Raw genomic sequence first — 21,980 nt, 5'->3', positions numbered from 1 at the left:
GATTATTGACTCTAGTGCAAGTGGGAGACTGAAGGAAATATGCCCTAGAGGCAATAATAAAGTTATTATTTATTTCCTTATATCATGATAAAGGTTTATTATTCATGCTAGAATTGTATTAACCGGAAACATAATACATGTGTGAATACATAGACAAACAGAGTGTCACTAGTATGCCTCTACTAGACTAGCTCGTTAATCAAAGATGGTTATGTTTCCTAACCATGAACAAAGAGTTGTTATTTGATTAACGAGGTCACATCATTAGTTGAATGATCTGATTGACATGACCCATTCTATTATCTTAGCACCCGATCGTTTAGTATGTTGCTATTGCTTTATCCATGACTTATACATGTTCCTATGACTATGAGATTATGCAACTCCCGTTTGCCGGAGGAAAACTTTGGGTACTACCAAACGTCACAACGTAACTGGGTGATTATAAAGGAGTACTACAGGTGTCTCCAATGGTAGATGTTGGGTTGGCGTATTTCGAGATTAGGATTTGTCACTCCGATCGTCGGAGAGGTATCTCTGGGCCCTCTCGGTAATGCACATCACTTAAGCCTTGCAAGCATGGCAACTAATGAGTTAGTTGCGGGATGATGTATTACGGAACGAGTAAAGAGACTTGCCGGTAACGAGATTGAACTAAGTATTGGATATTGACGATCGAATCTCGGGCAAGTAACATACCGATGACAAAGGGAACAACGTATGTTGTTATGTGGTCTGACCGATAAAGATCTTCATAGAATATGTAGGAACCAATATGGGCATCCAGGTCCCGCTATTGGTTATTGACTGGAGACGTGTCTCGGTCATGTCTACATTGTTCTCGAACCGTAGGGTCCGCACGCTTAACGTTACGATGACAGTTATTATGAGTTTATGCATTTTGATGTACCGAAGGTTGTTCGGAGTCCCGGATGTGATCACGGACATGACGAGGAGTCTCGAAATGGTCGAGACGTAAAGATTGATATATTGGAAGCCTATGTTTGGACATCGGAAGTGTTCCGGGTGAAATCGAGATTTTACCGGAATACCGGGAGGGTTACCGGAACCCCCCGGGAGCCAAATGGGCCAACATGGGCCTTGGTGGAAAGGTGAAAGGGCTGCCCCATGGGCTGCACGCCTCCCCCCCTTCTCCTAGTCCTATTAGGCCTAGGGAAGGTGGCCGGCCAACCCCTCTCTCTTTCCCCACTTGGGGAGTCCTATTTGGAATAGGATTGGAGGGGAGTCCTACTCCCGGCGGGAGTAGGACTCCTCCTATGGCTGCCGCACCCCTCCCCCTTTGCCCCTTTATATACGGGGGCAGGGGGCACCTCTAGACACACAATTGATCATTGAGATCGTTCCTTAGCCGTGTGCGGTGCCCCCTGCCACCATATTCACCTCGATCATATTGTTGCAGTGCTTAGGCGAAGCCCTGCGTCGGTAGTACATCAAGATCGTCACCACGCCGTCGTGCTGACGGAACTCTTCCTCGACGCTTTGCTGGATCGGAGCCCGAGGATCGTCATCGAGCTGAACGTGTGCTAAGAACTCGGAGGTGCCGGAGTAACGGTGCTTGGATCGGTCGGATCGGGAAGAAGACGTACGACTACTTCCTCAACGTTGTGTCAACGCTTCCGTTGCGATCTACAAGGGTACGTAGATCATACTCTCCCCTCGTTGCTATGCATCACCATGATCTTGCGTGTGCGTAGGAAAATTTTGAAATTACTACGTTCCCCAACAAAAACATGGCTACCAATGGTTAAGGGTAACCGATCGCACCATTGATTGGCCATGTACTCTGCACCGGGTGAGCTTACTAGCAAGGGTGTCCTAAGGGCTAAGGTGGGTAACTTAAACTTGTCCACAAATCCCCTTCAAATGTATGAATGTGATGCACCAGTATCAAATAAAACAAGGGCGGTAAATGACTTAACCAAAAACTTACCGATAACTGCATCGGACTGCTCTTCAACCTCCTCCATGTTCACGTGGTTCACTTGTCCCCTGTTGAAAGGGTTGGGCTTCTTCCCAGCGCTTCCATTTCCTTCTTCAATTCCGGGCAGTCATTGGCGTAGTGCCCAGTCTTCCCGCACTTGAAACAGGTAGTGTGACTTTGATCCTTCTTGGCGGGTGTGGCTGGGTTAGAACGGTTCTGATTGCTGCCTGCTCCATTCCCGTTTCCATTCTTGGGGCCACTGTGGTTATGCAAACTCCCTCCATTGTGGGTGTGGCCTCCATGGTTATGGGTCAATCCTCCCGAGTTCGGGGTGAAACGAGGCTTCTGTTGAGCTCCTGAATTGTACTTCCCTTGTCCATACTTCCTTTTGCGGCTCTCAATGTGATGATGTTTCCCTTCAATCATAAGAGCCTTGTCTACCAGCTCCTGGTAGTTGTTAAATGTTGCCACCATCAACTGCTTGCTTATCTCATCATTCAGCCCTTCCATAAACTTCTCCTGCTTCGCGGCATCTGTGGCCACATCATCAGGGGCATAACAAGACAGCTTACTAAACTCATCTACGTACTGAGCCACAGTATGATTTCCCTGGCGCAAGTTGCGAAACTCATGCTTCTTCATGTTCATAGCTCTAGTTGAGACATGGGCGGTGCGGAAAGCTTGCTGAAATTGATCCCAAGTGATATTGGCTACAGGGAAAGTGGCTGTGTAATTCTCCCACCAGGAAGCTGCTTGTCCATCCAATTGGTGTGCGGCAAAACGCACCTTCTCAACATCTGTGCAACCTGTGGTGGTCAACTCCCTTCCAATCTTGCATAGCCAGTCATCCGCAACTATTGGCTCGGTGCTACTAGAAAACACCGGTGGTTGTAGCCTAAGAAAACGGGCTAAGTTGTCAACTGGTGGTGGTGGTGGTGGGTTGTTGTTATTGTTGTTGTTGTTGCCCTGATTCGGAACTAGTAACTGCATCAGTGTATTCTGCTGCTGGATCAACTGGGTGAGCTCCGGTGGGAAAACAAAACCGGGGTCACGTCTCAGAGGCATCTGATGGGTTTCAGAGGGGAGAGATTAGAATAGAATGAGATCTAAGGAGAAATCACTACCCATATGCACATGAGACAAACACAATCATACCATATCACTCAATCAATCAAGCAAGGGCATACAATCGATCTAACTATCGTTACAGTGCTTAGACTATACTATATACATGGGAAAACACTACTAATCATATGGTGGTCTACTAGAAGTTTTGATCGGTGGAAGACTCCATGATATCCGCTCCGGCTTCGTCTTCATAATCATCATCACTATCATCAGGTTCGGAGTCGGTGTCGTCGATGATGATATAGTCTTCAGAATGAATCTCCTTGGGTTCGTCGTCTTCTCCTCCTGGCGCGGGGTCTCCCATGAAAACTCCTAGCCTCCTTGTCATGTCGTCATTCTTCTCCACAAGTATCATCATTTCCTCCTCATATCCATCGCGTGTAGATTTAAGCTCCTCTTCTAGCTCCGTGATGCTGGTCATCGCCTTCTTCAAATCTATCATGCTTGCACACATCTGGTTCTCCTGGCGATGGATATGATGGTTTAACTCCTGGATGAATGCTGCAATGGACCTGTCCTTCCTGGTGCTGATCATCTCCCATTGCTCATCTCGGCGCCCACATATCTGGTAGATGGTGTCCTTTAGCTCCTGTTTGTAGACTTCTCCAATTCGTCCCATAGCAATGTAGGCTGTGATGCTCTTTCCTAGACTCCAGGTGGGTGCGTCAAAGGAAAACTCTATGGGTTTAGTGACTGGTGTGAACGTCCTTCCTGGTATTTGAACTTGAATCAACCAATGCTCCTCTTCTGGTAAAGTGGCGGTGTAGGTCCCGGTGAAGCTTGGTATTCCAATGTTCAGGTACCTAGTGACTTCCTTCAAGTGTCGTCGAAAGGGTGTGTCATCATCCGGTTGTGCAAACTTGTTCCTTGAATCCGCCATCCTAAGGAGTAGATAATGGAGAGCAGTCAGAAATGAGTAGAAAAGAGTGACCTATGGCTTATCTTAGTGGCCGTGTCCTACATTCAGCATGTGCTCTGATACCATTTTGTAGTGATCCGACCTCAGACGGTCAAATCTCTGTGTTCAGTGTCATCCCTGGATCGGTAACGCTGACACACACAGTACTTCAAAGGAGTTATAACAGAGTAGCAATCACACACTTATTACATCGAATGTCTCAAAAGAGAACTTACTATAATAAATATGGCTTAAGGCCATCTAAGCAGGATAACAGCGGAAGGCTTGGAAGATAAAGTGAGTCCATCAACTCTAAAGGCATAGCTGAGTGCACGACAAACGACCTAGCGCACCTTACTCCTCGTCTGAAAAGTCTGCAACATGATAGTTGCAGCCCGAAAACGGGTCAGCACATGGAATATGCTGGCAATATAACACAGTAGAGCAATGAACAGGTAAATGCTATCACTACATGCATATTTGGCTGGTGGAGGGTCTACGGTTACATTGTTTTGCGAAAAGCCAATTTTCCCTACCGCGAAGGAATATATTTTATTTAACTATCATGGTAGTTGAAACAATGAGAATGGTATCCTCATCTCAATCCCAATTAAAAAGGTAATCATTAACAACCCAGCAAATTAATTTAGAGTGATGAGATCAAATCAATAATTCAGGTACCAGATACTCAAATTGTCCATAACCGGGGACACGGCTAACCATGATTAGTTTGTACACTCTGCAGAGGTTTGCGCACTTTTCCCCACAAGAGTCAATCTCCTCCGTTGGATTTCTCGCACTACATGGTGTTTGAGAAACGGATGACCGAGACACAGTCTTTCAGAAGCATTAACTCTAACCCCAGGTAAACAGTACCAACCTACATCCCCTACATCTGCTAGCCTACCACTTGAAGAGGTCATGCAACATACTCAACTACGCCAGAGCCCGTAATGGCTTGTGGCTGCACACGGAAGTTTCTAGCATGAATAATCTTATGATCCCTTTGAGCATGGGTGGCGGACTATAGGAGGATCACACGGTATAACCCCGGGATCTCCTAGGACAACACTGGTATAACCCCAGGTGCCCAAAACCAACAATCCACCCAGATGTGTATTAAAGTTGCCACCTTAACTTAAACCATTAATTAACAACTCACATCTATCATGGATACACTCAAACCCAATCCACGTCTACAAGCATAGCATAGCGATAAAAGCATAACGTAGAAGTAACTCCCAAGGGTTTGATAATAAAACAGGTAATAGGTTCTACCTCATCATCTACTTCCCAATACCCACAAGTTAATCATATCCTAATCATGCAGTGTTTTAAGGATTGTAACTAATGCATGAAACTGGGTATGAAAGGGTTATGATCAATGTGTTACTTGCCTTGCTGACGATCCGCAAAACCTAGGGACTCGTAGTAGCACGCTTCACACTCCGGGTGTTCTATCGCAAACAAACAATAGCATACATAAGCAATCAAGCAAAGATGCACGGGTAAAACTCAAATAAGAGGATCTAACCAGAAAGTTCAACTTAAGAACTCCGGTTTGCAAAAAGAATCAAATCAAACGGAGCAACGAAACTCAAACTGTGAAAGAAACAAGGTTCGATTACTAATCTGGACTAAAGTCAAATTTTACAGTACCCAAATCTTGTTCAAGTTGGTTAAACAGAAAGAGGGTTTCGAGACCAAGATCTAGGTGTTTGAATCGCCTGCTTCCGATAAATGAGAGAAAAGATAAACTAAAACGAAAATCAGGGCAGAAATCGTGATCGAACATAATCGCGGAAAAACCCTGCAAAAAGAAAAATTGACGAACAGGCTAACGAACGAACGTTCGCTCTCTGTGGCTAACGGATGAACACCGTTCGTTAAAACGAACGTACGGACGAACGTCCGCTATTTAACTAAACCAAGAAAACCGAACCGATCTAATAAAAAAACAACGAATCTAGATTTTCGAAATAAAACCGAACGGTTTTTAAATAAAACCGGTGGCAACCTCGGCAAACACGTCGGCGGCGGCGGCAGGAACTCCGGCGGGGCGGCTCCGGCGACGGCGGCGGGGTGGTGCGGCGATGGGTGACATGAGGCGGCGGCGGATCCGGCGGCGGCGGCGCGGATCGGGCTAGGGTTTGGGGTTCGGTGGGGTGGGGTGGCTGCTCGGGGCTGCGGCTCTTAAAGGGCCGGCCGGGTCAGTGTCCCAGGCGGACACGACCCGGTAAGGCGGCTCGTTTTTTTAACAAAAATCCGACACGCAGAAAAACGATTAAAAGATATACTAAACGGTCTTCAAAAATCCTGAAATAAATCTTCCCCGTCCTCTAAAAATATAGCGGACAAAGCGAACATTTATTTGGGCCTCTAATGCAATTTTGAAAAACACATTTTTTTTCTTAATTCAAATAAAATTGCAATAAAATCGAAATAAAAATTATTTATTTGATTTTAATATTTTTCCTACAATATTTCATTTATTTTGGAGAAGTCATATTATCTCCTCTCATATATTTTAATATGAAATATTTTCGGAGAGAAAAATTAATTAAAACAAAAGTGATCCTTCTTTCAATATTTGACAAAATTCAAATATGAAAATCGTGAAATCCCCAACTCTCTTCATGGGTCCTTGAGTTGCTTAGAATTTCAAGGATCACAAAAACGAAATATGCAATAAAATATGATATGCATGAATGACCTACGTATAACATTCCAAATTGAAAATTTGGGATGTTACAAGGATGTGGATATTGACGGAGCTATAATGCCCATGCTCCATGATGACTATTTGGACGCAGATCATCCCAATTCCCCTGTCACCACACCTCTGACGCAAGTACCTCAGTCGCCTGCGTGCTCTGAAGAAATTCATATTGGCTCTGAAGAAAGGCAACCTTCTCTTCAAACCATTAATGAAGAAATTCCGGTTGCAATAGCTGATGAGACTGCATAAGATGACCTGATGGTGGATGTCGTCAATGCATCCCCTCACGCACGATGAATCAATTCCTTCAGCAGATACATGTACTATTCCAACTGCCACTGCCAAGGAAGTTGCAAAGTCACTTGTAGTTACTAACCCACAAGACTCAACTAGATCTCCTAGACTAGTATTTGATGTCAGGCCGAAGAAAAGAAATCTTCAACCATTTCCGGTCATGCCAAAGATTGACATAAGCCTCAGACGACCACAATTTGATAGAGCCAAATTCTGTGAAGAAAAGAACTTATTTATCGGCGAGTCACCATATGACTCAGCCAAGATCATGCGTCTGCGCTTCTGGACAAAGACACAAATGAACTACCATGCTTCATTGTTGTTTGATAAGAACAAGATCTTCCCACATCGCCATATTCCTCATGTGGACATGGAATCCATTCCATGTTTTCGCCCAGTGTTGTCTGTTCTTCATGATGCCAGGTTGTTTAGCTTCTGCTCTGACGTTTGCTATTGGAATGAACTTCTTCATGCTCTTCCAGTAGATCCACCCCTTGAAGAAGCTAAAAAGATCTATGAAGAACCTGAGCTGCCACATCATTTGATGCAAGTGTTGATGAAGCTATTGGCTGAAGGAGAAGATCCAAGGACTACCTTCTTGGTGAAGGATTTGCTATATGTGCATCGCACAAGGCATGTATTGTAAGACATATTGCAGTCAATCAATCTCAAGATGCGTTCTTCGATGATTTCTTCTCGCGATCTGATCTCCTTGTGTGAGTGGTCCGGTAAGGTATGGGGTGAGGCATGAGCCTTGCAGCCCCAAGTATTTGGTGAAGGGATCAACAGAAGCCTTTGACACAACGTTTTGTATGTGTAAAATAAAATTGCATTGCGGAGTTTCTATTGTCTCGTCCGCGATCTTCATCCCTGTAGGTACCTAGGATCATGGAGATCGAGCACCAGAGAGGCTAGTAGCAAGGGGACCATGAAGTGTTATACCGAACACCGGTGACAGTAAGGTGCAGTAGGGTAACATGGATAATATCCTTGGGGATTCATGAGGTCTAGTCATTGAACACCCAAAGCTTTTGTATGATATTATTATCTTAATTATCGGGAAACCCCGCGAGTTGAATATGGCCTTCAGTAGAACAACTAATTCTTGATACAAGACTCGTGCCGATCAGGATGTTATTTGGACACATCCCCCATTCCAAACGAAGCAAGGATCTCTTGATGGATGGCTTCCCGAGCACAAACTAATATCGTTTTTTATCCCAACAACAATACATGGTTGTAAGCATTAAGACCTCATCCCGTACCTTCTTTTTATTGTAAATGTTTGAATCACTATTTGCTTGCTGATCCGGTAAAAAGCTGGATTTGACACTTTAGCAAAAGCTTGCTAGAGACCATCGCTTCAAGGGAATCTTTCTCTCGTGGGTTTGATAGCCCATGGTCACCTCTAGGGAAATATGTGCGGGATACTCTTTTTAGTTCCATTTCTGGGTCAACAAAAAAGATATGTCAGCTGCGCTGACCAAGGTCTGCAATTGGCTGCCATCAGCAACCTCAAAGACGAAGCAATGGAGACCCTCCGCTCAACTCTTCGAGTCGCCCGGAGGCTCGGAGGCTACTGATGGGGAGATGAACCTCGGGTAGGCTCAAGGAGACAAGAAACCATTTCAAAAAGTTTCCAGGGGAGCAACCCCTGTCATGCTGCAGCCTGGCCGGCTGGTGCCCGTCCGGTTGGAACCCGTCCGGCTGGAACCCGTCCGGCTGCAGCCCGGCAAAGTCAACCTCAGGCATATCATCGGACCTGCGGGGATGAGACGACCATGCTCTACAGCGGAGCACTGTTGATGAGCAGCAGACATTGTTCATAAGTCATATCTCACATCAAAAAGTGTAGTTAGGCCGTGTGGGCCACCTCTTGTTCCAGCGGGGTAGCCAATCCTGACTATTCAGGATACCTTGGCGGCTACCACTTCAGTCAGTTTCCCATCTCGGTAACAGGGCATCACACAAAAGTAATTCCTCCACAACCCGAAGTGTGGCGCGCATCCGAGGTACATTTTGCAAAGGGCGATGAACCCTGCGATGTGTAGGATCCAACTGGGGGTCAGGTGGTGGAGTTGGATCCCATAGAACTCAAGCAAGCCCGGGAGGAACGTATGCATATCAAATCACATGACACGAAGGAGGAAAGAAACAAAGCATACCCGCTCATCCCCGTGAGGGATGGGATGGCTGTCGGCATGCATCTACTCGTCTACGGATATTAAGCCCGGGTGGGTGGAGGCCGAATCTGGATCCAACAGGTAGCCCTGGGTGGAAAGCCAATTTAGTTGAAGACACAAGAAGGAGCAGCTTCCCCAGTTTCCCTTGAGGGGACCATGGGGGCTCCTAGAAGAGCCCGTGTCATTCGCCATTACTGGAGCTCTTGAAGCTAGACTTTGGAGGTTGGCGCTGAACCGTGAGAGGGGAAGGCCAATATGCGCTTGGTCGTGCTTTGGGCCAGGTACCTGTTAAATAAGGCGAGAAAAAGCGATGCTTCAACGTCTGGCTGTAAAAGCGTCTCGATTCCCCAAACTACACAACACTCAAGACAACATGCGATGGGACCAGGGCCAAAGAGAACTCATATGTTCAAAGCAAAGACTTCAAAGTCGAATTCAAATCATGAATAGGAACTCGCCTGTCGAGCCGAAGGCTCCTAGCCGAAGTTGTGCGTCCATAGAAGACTGTCGTCCTCGGCATCAAAGGCCAATTCTGGGGCTACTGATGTGTCCTGGACTAGGGGGTCCCAGCCTAGCCGGTCTAGTCCATGGGACGGATTGAACCTCTGTTGATGAGGAAGGACTCCGAAGGCTTCTAACTTGTGGTGTAAGCGTATCAGGCTTCACCGAGGACTTGGCGTGTACTCCAAGTATATCTATTAGGATCGACATGTAACCCCTACATGGCAACCGACCATTTGTAACCTTAGATACCCCTGGTGCCTATATAAACCGGAAGATTTAGTCCATAGAGACACATTGATCATCATCACCATTACCCTTAGGGTTAGTCCACAACTTACGATCTCGAGGTAGATCAACTCTATACTTTGATACACCCACAATATAAGCAAGAGAAAGACGTAGGGTTTTACCTCCTCAAAGAGGGCCCGAACCTGGGTAAAAACACCTTGTACCCTGTCTCTTGTTACCCATCGATCCGATCTATTAGCTCGGCCCCCCTACCTGAGGTCTGCCAGTTTTGACACCGACGATGGGTTACCTCTTTAGATGTTCTCTCTTTCCTAGCCTATGATCAACATAGTTGTAGTGTGTCGCCACATGTGCGAGCTTGCACCTGCTTCACCACTTATCCCTTTCATACCTATTGCTTAGTTTGTCTAGTCACCCTGTGTAATAAGACCTGCGGAGTATGTCATGCACTCACCTTGCTTAAACCATCCTTGCAACTTATTTAGAACAAGTATGGTGATGGATGACATTAGCTTGGTTGCCTTCAGACAATGGTTTAGGCAGAGATATGGACATCATTTGCTTTACTTTAAGTCTTATTAAGGTAATTGTTGTTCCTTAACTGTCTATAGTTTTATTGGCTTAGGTTGCATGAGCTCTTTCTTGGTTGAGAGACCCTTGTTGTATCTATTCATTATTTGACTTTTTGAAGTTGTTGTTGTTTTTGAAGAATATTTGTAATATGTGTGATACCGACCATCCTGTCACAGAGTGTGCACATTTCCAACACTTACACTTTGTGAAGGTGGTATCTTAGGATCAGTATTATGCGGAGGCTAGTGAAGTTGCTAGATCCGCATAGTGTCAGCCCCGAGGCCTACAAGTTGGCATTAGATCCCAGGTTACGGAACCTTAGCTGCTTTGTTATGAATGGTTAACAGAGCAATGGGGTTTGCATATGCATGTAGGACAACCAAGCTGGCGAACTCGACTTCGGACCGTTAGCTCTCAGGGTATGGGTACATGGACAAACTTCATGAATAGAAAATCTAAACGATAGAAAAATCAAACAATTCTAAAATTTTAGGTCAACAAACCTGGTCGATTGTTGTACCCACATGTGAAGTTTGTCGAAGAAAACAAATCATATCTCCAAATTGCTTTGAACATTAGGTTTTTATAGCATCATTTTTGTCCTTTTTTACCCAAAATATCATTGATATTATTTCTCCATGAAACTTTACACGTGAGTAGAACACTTGACTATGTATATAAAAATATCCAGAACTATTTGATATTCTACCATTTTCTTTGATTTAATATTCATAAAGGATGCGCGTGTGATGAGAATTAGACGTATCAAATATTGTACCACTTGGTCTTGCATCTCTGGGTGGCAATGCGATTAGGGTTTCCCTGTCTTCGGTTTGCCACACCTGGTGGCTTTAGGGCCATGCAGGTGTAGTGGACCCTGCCTTTGCTGACGGGAGGGCTCGAACTCCGTTTTTAGTTACAATTTTCAGTTCGATTATAGGGTTTGTGCCCTTACCAGGGAAGCGAGGCAGCACCATCTTACGGATAATGGAATACGGTCCTTTCCGCCTAGCCGCCATCTCGACGGTGCATTAAGCGTCGTTAGAGGCCATGTGGAGGCACGCTCGGTGATTTTCACGGGGTTGATCTTTGGTGAATCTGTTTGGATATAGTCTTCCGTTTGTGTAGTGTCATGTTGGATTCTTCCGATTTAAGCTTATCTTTATCTGCTATGGTTGCTATTTTGGTGCGTTGGCCCTCTGGGTTTTTAGCGGACAGCTTTCGACTGTTTACTACAATAAGATTTTATCGGCTATAGCGAGGAAGGGGCGATGACACGACAAGGTTTCGTCTTGCTTTAGTGTTTGTAGTCGTTATTAGTTCATCTACTTATACACATCACAGGTACTATTTGTTTTGATTTTATTAGTCCCGTTGTATTTTAAGTCAATTTTTGACCTTTGATTTAATTATCAAAAAATAAGTTATATACTAGGACATTTTTATAAATACCAGTACAAAATTAGTATAATTGAAAACCTCTTTTGAATATGAATCCAACAATATACGTTTTTTTCATCTACTGTCAAAATTTGGCACAAAATAAGAAGAAGGCCAATAAATCTAGACGAAGGTAGTAGTAGATTGTAAGTTTTTTTTTTTAGAAAAAATTAGAGAGCGTGTATCCGGTTCCAAAATTCGGCTTCCCCACGCACCTTATAATAACGAGAAAGCCCTTCTTCTTATCTCCTCCAGCTTTCTCAATCTAGTGTCCATCAGCGTGTCCTCCCATCTCCACTTTTTTCCCCTCTAAAACCCCAACGCCCTCCTCCAATCCCCCTATCCTCACAGCAAATGGTGGTGGTGGTGGTGGTGGGTACACGCGGAGGAGAGACCTCGTCCCTGTGATGCCCTGCCATGGCTGCCCGCGCGCTGGTCGCACCCCCTTTGCCTCCAACTCCCCCTCTGGGTACCATGCGGGCAACCCCGCGCGTCGCCGCCGGTCTCAGCTCAGCGCTGACCGGCCACCGGGGAAGGTCCCTTCCTGGATTTCATCCTCATTTGGTTGTGTGGATATCCTGCTGATACCGAATCTTTTTTGTGTGGTTTTGCTTAGTGACTTGCTTCTCGCACATTATTAAAGTAACAGTTCAGAGTTCATGTATTTATCGTGAAATCATCGTGAGTGAATTCTTGGATTAGTCTTATGTTTGCTAATAATAATAATAATAATAATAATAATAATAATAATAATAATAATAATAATAATAATAATAATATGGAAGGCAGTAAGAAGAGTTCCTGGATTGTTTCTGATTCTAGTGGGCAGTAGAACAGTATCTTTGCCTGCTTAGATGAACGGAGCTTCAATTTCCCTTGTGCCACTTGATCCCGTGGTTGATTGGCAACTCATATTTATTCAGGCACACTTTGTGTTCAGTGCAATTGACAGAATCCCCCAGTGGCAATCTTCAGGTGGAAGCAAACTCGTCTCATTCCCCAACTCAACTGATGTCTACAGGACATGGTAATTTCTTTAGCTTAGGTTGAATGCCTTCATATCTTTTAGGTACCATGTGATAAAACATGAGAAAATATGGATACGTTACTTGGCACTTCTATGGACAGTCAGTCAATTTTTGTATGTTAGTCTGTAACTTTGGTATTTTATTGTTTGGTTATCTGAATTTACAATCTGTTGTGCTAATACAAAGTTGTACATTAATTATGATTTCTAGGTAATATTAGTCTAGGTTCACATTTATTCCGTATCCTTTATGACTGTGATTGAGTGTATGCAAATGTGAATTCACCATCATTTTTAATCATTACTATATCAATACAGAATTTCTCCTTTGCCTTCAAATTAGAAAATTTGATATATTTTGTCACATAAAGGCTAACTCTGCATTCATATTCGTTTAGTTCAAATCTGAACTAAAACCATGACAAGAATTATGGAACAGAGGGAGTATGTTTTCTGGTATATACTGTGTCAATACTTAAGTAAATACAATATGAAATCAAAATATGGTTCGGTTTCTTTATATACCATATTATTTTGGTACATACCAAACTAACCAAAATTGACGTGAATTTAGAAATGAGGTAACAACCTTTTAGTTTTCTTTGTATATTTCAATGCATAAATATTGGATATCGATAATTTTGAAACCATGTGATGTCATTGTCTGGCTCTGTACGAGCAGTGGGGGAAGGTTAAGAACACCAAAACAACAAGAAAAATTATCCAGAAGTTCTAATCTGTACAAGCAAAGCCAAATAGGCAATAGCCAACATCAATCGAGAATGTTTGTGTAGCACCAGTAGACTGGTTGATTTTTCTGTTTCAGTAAAGCTGTTCATTTTTGTTTTAGTGTTAATATTAAGGTTAAAAGCATGTGCACCTAAAATACTTCATCACATTGTGGATATTTTGAAGTTTATGTCATCCCCAGTTGGTTTCTTACAGATGACTCAGCCATAACATGTAAAGGATTCTGTACGATATCATGGAGCGTTAAAGCAGATGTTATGGATGGTTACATTATCTTCATAACAGGTGATCCAGTTACCCTGGGTTGTTGGGAACCTGATATGGCTGTTCAGTTGAATCCTTCTGTTAAAAGTAGCAATAAATGGACGGCTGTAATCAAGGTAACTCTTCCAACCGAAATAACTTTGTGCCAAACTAGTCAAGTGAGATGGTACATCCTTGGACAGTTTCCTAAACTTGCTATAATATCATCTAAGCAAGTTAATAACGAGCAAGTTATATTCAATAAGGCATGCTGTGGTTGGTCTGGTCAAGGTAAACTAGAAAACAAACTGGACCGGCGCAAACTAAGTGACTTTAGCATTCTGGAAGAGATCTTGCTTAGTAAATAAAATATGCCTATTTATGGATGTGTTCTACCTTTTCTGTGTAAAAGTGATGCATATGCTTGAAACATATGATGGTTTCCAAGGGAACAACTAAAACATTTAGTTACGCTTTTTCAGCCTATTACAACAATTAGATTATATCCTGTTGTTCATTTCAAGTGTTTTGCCCACTCAAATGTTTTATTTTGTTCCAGTTCCTTTCATTTCCTTTATGGTTTGGCATCGAGACCATATTATTCTTTTCTTCAGTGGCTAATAAAATGTGCTACTCCTGGGCTATTACATCGACCAACCAATCAACCATGTCTCGTGGCATGTTTTATGACTAAAACAAAACTAGCTTTATAACTACCTAGTTATGGAGGAGAGTTTGATAGATCCCAAGTCGATTGACATCCTGAGTACATGCGAAGATCTCAAGTCTAGGACACGACATATAAGTTGTATTTGAGACTAACAAATTACAATATCTTGACGCGTCTTGAAGTGGATATGTTTGACTCGGTGATCCCCATCCGCGAGTTCATACTATCGGGCAGCATGTCTATGCCCATGGCTTGCGAAACATAGTCATTAACCGAATCATATACCAGTCAAAGGATATGTGTTTGTATAACCTTATCAACCAGGGAACATTAGAATAATTATCATACAATATATAGTCTAACAAACAAGTCACATAATTATCGATACATACCAGTGATGATGTGCAAGGACAATACAAATAAGTCATGAATACATAGGGAAATAACATCATCACATGATTGCCTCTAGGCCATATTTCCAACAGTCCCCCACTTGCACCAGAGTCGATCATTTAGGCATCATATGCCCATGGCCCTTGTGTGCGCCTGATGCTTTGGCTGCGGGAGAGGCTTCTTCGGTGGATCACCAATATTTAGATCCGTGTGTACTTTGCATATCTTTACATCACCTCTCTCAACAATCTCTCATATGAGATGATATCGCCTGAGTATGTGTTTGTGTTTCTAGTGATGCCTTGGTTCCTTGGCTTGTGCGATAGCTCACAATAGGAATCGAAAGAATTGGACGCGCCCTGAACCACATGGAGTGCATAAATGAAGTTCTTAATCCGAAAATCTCCCTTCGTAGCTTCAGAAGCCGTGATGTACCGGGCCTCCGTTATAGAATCAACAACCGTTTCTTGCTTGGAGCTCTTCCAGCTCACTGCACCTCCATTTAGAAAGAACACAAAATGAGATTGCGATTGATAGTCATCCTTATCAGTTTGGAAACTAGCATCAGTGTAACCCTTTGTAACGAGCTCGTCCTCACCTCCATAAACTAGAACATATCCTTAGTCCTTCTCAAGTATTCAAGTATATTTTTAACTGTTGTTCAATGATTCTCACCTCGTTCAGCCTGGTATCTGCTCGTAACACTTGAGCATAGGAAACATCTGGTTGAGTACATAACATTGCATACATGCTGGACCCGATAGCTGAAGCATACAAAATGTCATCCATGCAACTTCGCTCATCATGACTCACGGGACTATGAGATGCCATGCAACATAGGCAAGAGCCCTTTCTTGGCTTGAGCCGCTCCAACACCTTCTCTTTATGTCTGTTAGAACTGCTAGGTTCTCAAACCAGGATCCACTCACCGTTTTCTCAACACACATGCACACAAGGAAGTAGTATGAAGCTCTATAGGTTTATACCAATATCACACGCTTACTTCTACAAACAGGAGTACATGTCCTTTTATAAGACTAGCCAAACCGGCTATGCTAGCAATACTTAATAGCTAAGCTAGGACAACAAAGTGTGGAGGCAATCATTTCGACTAGTCCAGTGATACACATCGTGAAGTCGTCGATCCGCTCGCCATCCTTGAAGGCGATCGTTTCGAACTCAGCACGGAGGCGTTGGGCATTCACCTCCCGCATGGGACCGCCGCGCTGCGTCCTGGTCACGTCCCATGCCTCCTTGGTTCTTCGCTGCGAGCATGCTATGCTTCTCTGGCAGGGTGGACTGGATCTGCGTCGCCATGGCCCGCCGATCGTCCTTTCAGGAGACGGTGTCGTCCTCCATGGCATCCCACAGGCTTGCGGCCGCATGTTGACCTCCATTACCAGCGCCCAGTCGGAGTAGTTCGAGCAGGTGATCATCGGGAAGGAGAGGTTGGTGCCGTCGCTGGGATTGTGCACCACTTGCTGCACCATAATATCTCCTCCACTGTGTTGCATCTTGCCGCGTCCGTGGTTTGGTAAGTGCAAACGGCGGTGGGGTTTTGGAGCCTGACGAGGCAGTCCTCCGCCACTCACATGCCTCCTCCCTCGGAACAAGTCTGATGCGAACTGTTGGCCGAAAATCAGCTCATGGGAGCTCTTCCTGAGCATGGACACACACACACACGCACACACACGAGAGAGAGGGGGAGGGAGAGAGGGAGAGAGATAGCAGTGTTTTGCGTCGCGCGCACAACTTTGTTGGCCGGAAATCAGCTGACCGGAGCTCTTCCTGAGCACGCACCCCCCAAAAGAGAGAGGGAGGGAGGGAGGGGCGGAGAGAGAGAGGGAGCAGTGTTTTGCGCCGCGGGCACAACTTTGTTGGCCGGAAATCAGTTGACCGGAGCTCTTCTCGAGCACGCACCCCCCAGAAGAGAGAGGGAGGGAGGGGCGGGAGAGAGGGAGGGGGGAGGGAGGGGTAGAGAGAGAGTAGGCACCTGTCTCCACAAAAGGCAAAATGTATATGAAAAAAAGTTTGATTGAACACAATGGGTTTGGCTTTAGGGCGGGAGGGAGGGCCGAGAGAGGGGGGGGGGTTCTGGTCTTTTGGCATCCCCTTGTACATGTATATATGTTGGCTTTGGCCTCCTAATGATACATGTTGCATCATAACATGGTATCATGAGCCTAGGTTTAGAGATTTGTTTTTGGCGCCACAACTCGCCTCTGATCCAACCTCGCGCATCGCCGTTGCCTTCTTTGCCGGTGGTCGCAGGCTTCCTCAACCCTTAATCTACAACTGCATCTGAAGGCCAAACGCCCAATTCACCCGATCTGCTATCTGGCGCTGGTGTCTTCGGTTGGAGGACTCAGTCGCTGTCACTCCCGTCTCGATCCGGCGGCTCCCTCGTCCTCCTCCAAGCGCCACCCACCTCGGCCCACCAGGCCCTGCTAGCTGCCTCCTCCTGGCCATGGCCCCACCATGACTGCTCGCCGGCAGCTGCCTCCTCCAGGCCGTGGCCCTGCTGTCGCATGCTGACCGGCCCTGGCCCATCAGATCCAGGCAGTGCCTGCTCCCGTCTGGCTGCTTCGCTGACCGCGCTGAATATCCGCTCGTTGCATCGTGTGCGTGTGCTTGTTTTCGAGCCAGCGTGATGCTGCTCCTTCGGCCGGCGGCGGCTTCGCTCTATCTCGCCAGTTGGACGTGCCCGACCTCGCGTGGTGCTTCTCCAGTGTCGGCTGCGTCTCTTGCAAGCTCGCGTGTTCTGCTGCTGCCAGACTCTGATCTGGATAGCGCGTGACGGTTGAGCGTTCGTTGTTTTATCGCCCGGGCTTCCTTCGTGAGGGTGAGCAGCAGATTGGTTCAGTTAGTATTTGGTTAAACCGTGAGCAAAAAAAAAGCCCTCGCATCCTGGTTATCTGGTGATATTCATTGGTGTTCCCTATGTTGACCCCGTCTCGCACATACGTCGTCGCTCGATGCTTGGTTCTCGTCCGTCTATGATGCTGTCCCCTATGACGTCTTCGGCAGGCTGTGATGGTCGCTGTACGTCAGCTCCTCTTGCGGCTTCCGGGCGCGGAGGTGATCACTCTACGTCGACTCCTCCAGTGGCTTCCGGGCGCGGAGGTGATCGCTCTACGTCGACTCCTCCAGTGGCTTCCACATGCAGCTCTACGTCTGCTCGCTACTCTCGGTCGACTCTACACGCGGCTTCCACGGGTGGTGGCGACTGCTCATCGTCGGCAGGTATTTCTACCTCGACCCTCTTCCGATGTGTCCCTGTCTGCGTGTGAGATTGTGCAATTGCGATGCCTGTTTGCTGCTTGGGATTCTTCACCGGCAGGTTCTGTGACTGACTCTTCGTGCACTGAGAAACCACCTTCTCATCATTCAGGTACATCTCCATGGATTGTTGATACTGGAGCGTCTTTTCATATGACTTATGATTCTTCCACTTTGACCTCCGTTCGACCTGTCGAGTCTCCTGTTCGTGTTCTTACGGCTGATGGCACTCCTCTCTGTAGCTAGTCGAGGCACTCTTAGCACTTCTTTATTTCATGTTCTCTCTATCGCTCATGTGCCCCGACTTACCATGCAGCTCATATCTGGTGGTTAGATTGTTGACTCTAGTTGTAGGGTAATTCTTGACTTTGATTTGTGTTCTGTTCAGGATCGTTGCACGGCCGCCCTGCTTGGTGCTGGCCCTCGACACTCTGATGGTCTCTGGGAGCTTGACTGGCTTCGTCTTCCCTTCGCTGCCACCGCCACTAGTCCCGCAGCCCCTTTGCTGCATCTACCAGCTCTTTTCAGTAGTGGCATAATCGTCTTGGCCATTTATGTGGTTCTCGTCTCTCATCTTTGGTTCATGGTGGTGTTCTGGGGTCTGTCTCTGATAACGCTTCGTTAGATTGTCTGGGTTGTAGGCTTGGTAAGCAGATTCAACTATTCTACCCTCACAATGAGTCAATGTCCGAGCGCCCTTTTCATCTCGTTCACTCTGATGTTTGGGGTCCGGCTCCCTTCGCTTCGAAAGGGGGTAATCGCTACTATATTATCTTTATAGACGACTTTTCTCGTTTCACTTGGATCTATTTCATGTCTTCTCGTAGTGAGGTCTTATCTGTATACAAAAAAATTGCTGCCATGGTTCATACCTAGTTTTTCACTCCTATTCGTGTTTTTCGTGCAGATGCAGCTGGTGAGTATATCTCCCATGCGCTGCGAGGATTCCTTGCTGAGCAGGGTACTCTTACTCGGTTCTCTCGCTCTGGTGTTCATGCTCAGAATGGTGTGGTTGAGCGCAAGCATCATCACCTTCTTGAGAAGGTGCGTGTGATGATGATCGCCGCTTCTCTTTCACCTCACTTCTGGGCTGAGGCTGTTACCACTTCCACCTATCTCATCAACATTCAACCATCTGCTGCTCTACAGGGTGGTATTCCTCTCTTGTGCCTTTTTGGCTGTTCTCCTGATTATTCGACGCTTCGTTTGTTTGGTTGCGTTTGCTATGTTTTGTTTGCCCCTTGTAAACGCACCAAACTGACCGTTCAGTCTATTGAGTGTGTCTTTCTCAGATATAGTGATGAGCATAAGGGCTATCGGTGTTGGGATCCTGTCGGTCGCCGGATGTGTATTTCTCGGGATGTGACCTTTGATGAGTCTCGATCCTTCTACCTGCGCCCATCCTCCTCGGCCTTTTCCACGGAGGACATCTCTTTTCTTATGTTTCTGAATACACCTCCCTCTGTGCCCAGTATTCCTACTCGTCCCGCTATTGCAGATCCGATGGCATCCTCTCCTATGGTTTCTTCTCCCTCATCACATGACTCTCCACCTTCATCACCGATACCTTCCGCTTCTCCACCTTCATCACCGATACATTCCTCGTCTCCACCTCTAGTGATTCCACCTCTTCCCTCTTTTCCTTTCCATTATATTCGTCATCCACGTGTTGTAGATAAGTCTTAATGATGTACCCTCTACTTCCTGTGTTGTCTTCCTCCTCTCAGCCGACTTATGGTCTTCGTTCTCGGCCTTGTCGGCCACTTGACCGATATTCTCCTTCTCGCTATGGTCTTTCGACCGTTCTTGAGCCGACTTCTTATCGAGATGCAGTTGTTCATCCTGAATGGCAGTTGCGATGGTAGAGGAGATTGCCGCCCTTGAGCGCACTGGCACATGGGATCTGGTTTCTCTTCCTCCCCGTGTTCGTCCCATCACTTGTAAGTGGGTCTATAAGATTAAGACTCGCTTTGATGGTTCTCTTGAGCGCTATAAAGCTCGTCTTGTGGCTCGTGGTTGTCAGCAGGAGTATGGTTGTGATTACGATGAGACTTTTGCTCCTGTGGCCCATATGACCACTGTACGCACACTTCTCGTTGTGGCCTCTGTTCGCCACTGGTTTGTGTCTCAGCTAGATGTTAAGAATGCTTTTCTTAATGGCGAGTTGCGTGAGGAAGTTTATATGCAGCCACCACCTGGGTATTCAGTTCTTGATGGCATGGTTTGCCGTCTTCGTCGCTCTCTCTATGGCCTTAAGCAAGCCTCCCATGTTTGTTTTGAGCGTTTTGCCTCTGTGGTCACTGCAGCTGGTTTTTCGCCCAATGCTCATGATCTAGCGCTATTTGTCCACCTTTCTGCTCGTGGTCACACTCTTCTTCTATATGTTCATGACATGATCATCACAAGCGACGATTCTGAGTACATTGCCTTTGTCAAGGCCCGTCTCAGTGACCAGTTTCTTATGTCTGATCTTGGTTCTCTTCGTTACTTTCTTGGGATTGAGGTTTCCTCCATCTCTAATGGTTTTTTTATTTCCCAAGAGAAGTATATCCAAGATCTTCTTGCTCGTGCGGCTCTTAGTGATGAGCGCACTGTTAAGACTCCTATGGAGCTTAATGTTAACCTTCGCGCTTCTGATAGCGAGCTCTTGTCTGGTCTGACCCGTTATCGTCATCTTGTTGGGAGTCTTGTCTATCTTACTGTCACTCGTCCGGATATCTCCTATCCTATAATATTCCGAGTCAGTTTGTTTCCGCTCCCACTTCAATTTACTAGTCACCTTCTTCTTCATGTTGTACGATATCTTCGTGGCACGATCTCTCATCGTCTCTCTTTTCCCGTTCCAACTCGTTACAGCTTGAGGCCTATTTGGATGCTACATGGTCTAGTGATCCTTCGGATCGCCGTTCACTTTCTGCCTACTGTGTTTTTCTTGGTGGTTCTCTCATTGCTTGGAAGACAAAGAAACGGACTGCAGTTTTCCGTTTGAGTGCAGAGGCCGAGTTGAGAGCTATGGCTCTTCTGACGGCATAGGTGACTTGGTTATGATGGTTACTGGAGGATTTTGGTGTTTCTGTTACTACGCTTACCACCCTCTTGTCAGACAGTACAGGTGTTATTAGTATTGTGCGGGACCCCGTGAAGCATGAGCTTACCAAGCATATTGGTGTTCATGCTTCTTATGTGTGCGCTGCCTGTGCAACATGATGTTATTGCTCTTCAGTATGTGCCTTTGAGTTACAACTAGTGGACTTCTTCACGAAGGCCCAGACTAGAGCGCAACATAGATTTCACCTCTCCAAACTCATTGTTTGGGGGGGGGGGGGTTAGAGTTATATTGATGATGTATTCTGGTCTTTTGGCATCCCCTTGTACATGTATATATGCTGGCTTTGGCCTCCTAATAATACAAGTTGCATCATAACACATGCAACCATGACATCATCAAAAGATTCTTTCAGATTTGAACTTAAAAAAAGTTCTATCTCCTGAATTGTTAACCTGATTGACGATCCACTTTCACCTTAGCTTTCTCGTGGCGAGATCTTCAAAACTAGATCACATGTCGGCATGTTTCGACAACTTTTTGTTGTCGATACTTGCAGATTACTATCACTTACTTGCCATGTTATTAGTCAGATAGTTACCGGATTTAATTAACTTAGTTGCCAGATTGCTCAACTGAAGT

The 21,980-nt window shown here is 45.6% G+C and overlaps 1 protein-coding gene across 6 annotated transcripts in view; it reads left to right on the top strand.

Annotated features, from left to right (window-relative positions):
* Positions 1–12,172: 12,172 nt before the first annotated feature.
* The window catches only part of LOC125521866 (ribonuclease E/G-like protein, chloroplastic), a 30,106-nt gene continuing 20,298 nt past the window's right edge, over positions 12,173–21,980 (top strand). For 2 of the 6 annotated variants that reach the window (XM_048686927.1, XM_048686926.1), the window contains exons 1-4: positions 12,173–12,466; positions 12,854–12,957; positions 13,903–14,087; positions 18,041–18,256. In XM_048686927.1, the coding sequence (XP_048542884.1) occupies positions 12,348–12,466; positions 12,854–12,957; positions 13,903–14,087; positions 18,041–18,256 (624 nt within the window). In that variant the 5' untranslated portion in view covers positions 12,173–12,347. Of the gene's footprint in view, positions 12,467–12,852; positions 12,958–13,902; positions 14,088–18,040; positions 18,257–18,961; positions 19,047–19,199; positions 19,337–21,980 lie in introns of those variants that run through there. The other 4 variants (XM_048686929.1, XM_048686928.1, XM_048686931.1 and 1 more) reach the window with 4 other exon arrangements.

The sequence above is a fragment of the Triticum urartu genome, chromosome 7 (genome assembly GCF_003073215.2).
Source record: "Triticum urartu cultivar G1812 chromosome 7, Tu2.1, whole genome shotgun sequence".
NCBI classification, from domain to species: Eukaryota; Viridiplantae; Streptophyta; class Magnoliopsida; order Poales; family Poaceae; genus Triticum; species Triticum urartu.
The sequence above is the reverse complement of the archived record's forward strand: the minus strand, read 5'-3'. Positions and strand labels throughout refer to the sequence as shown.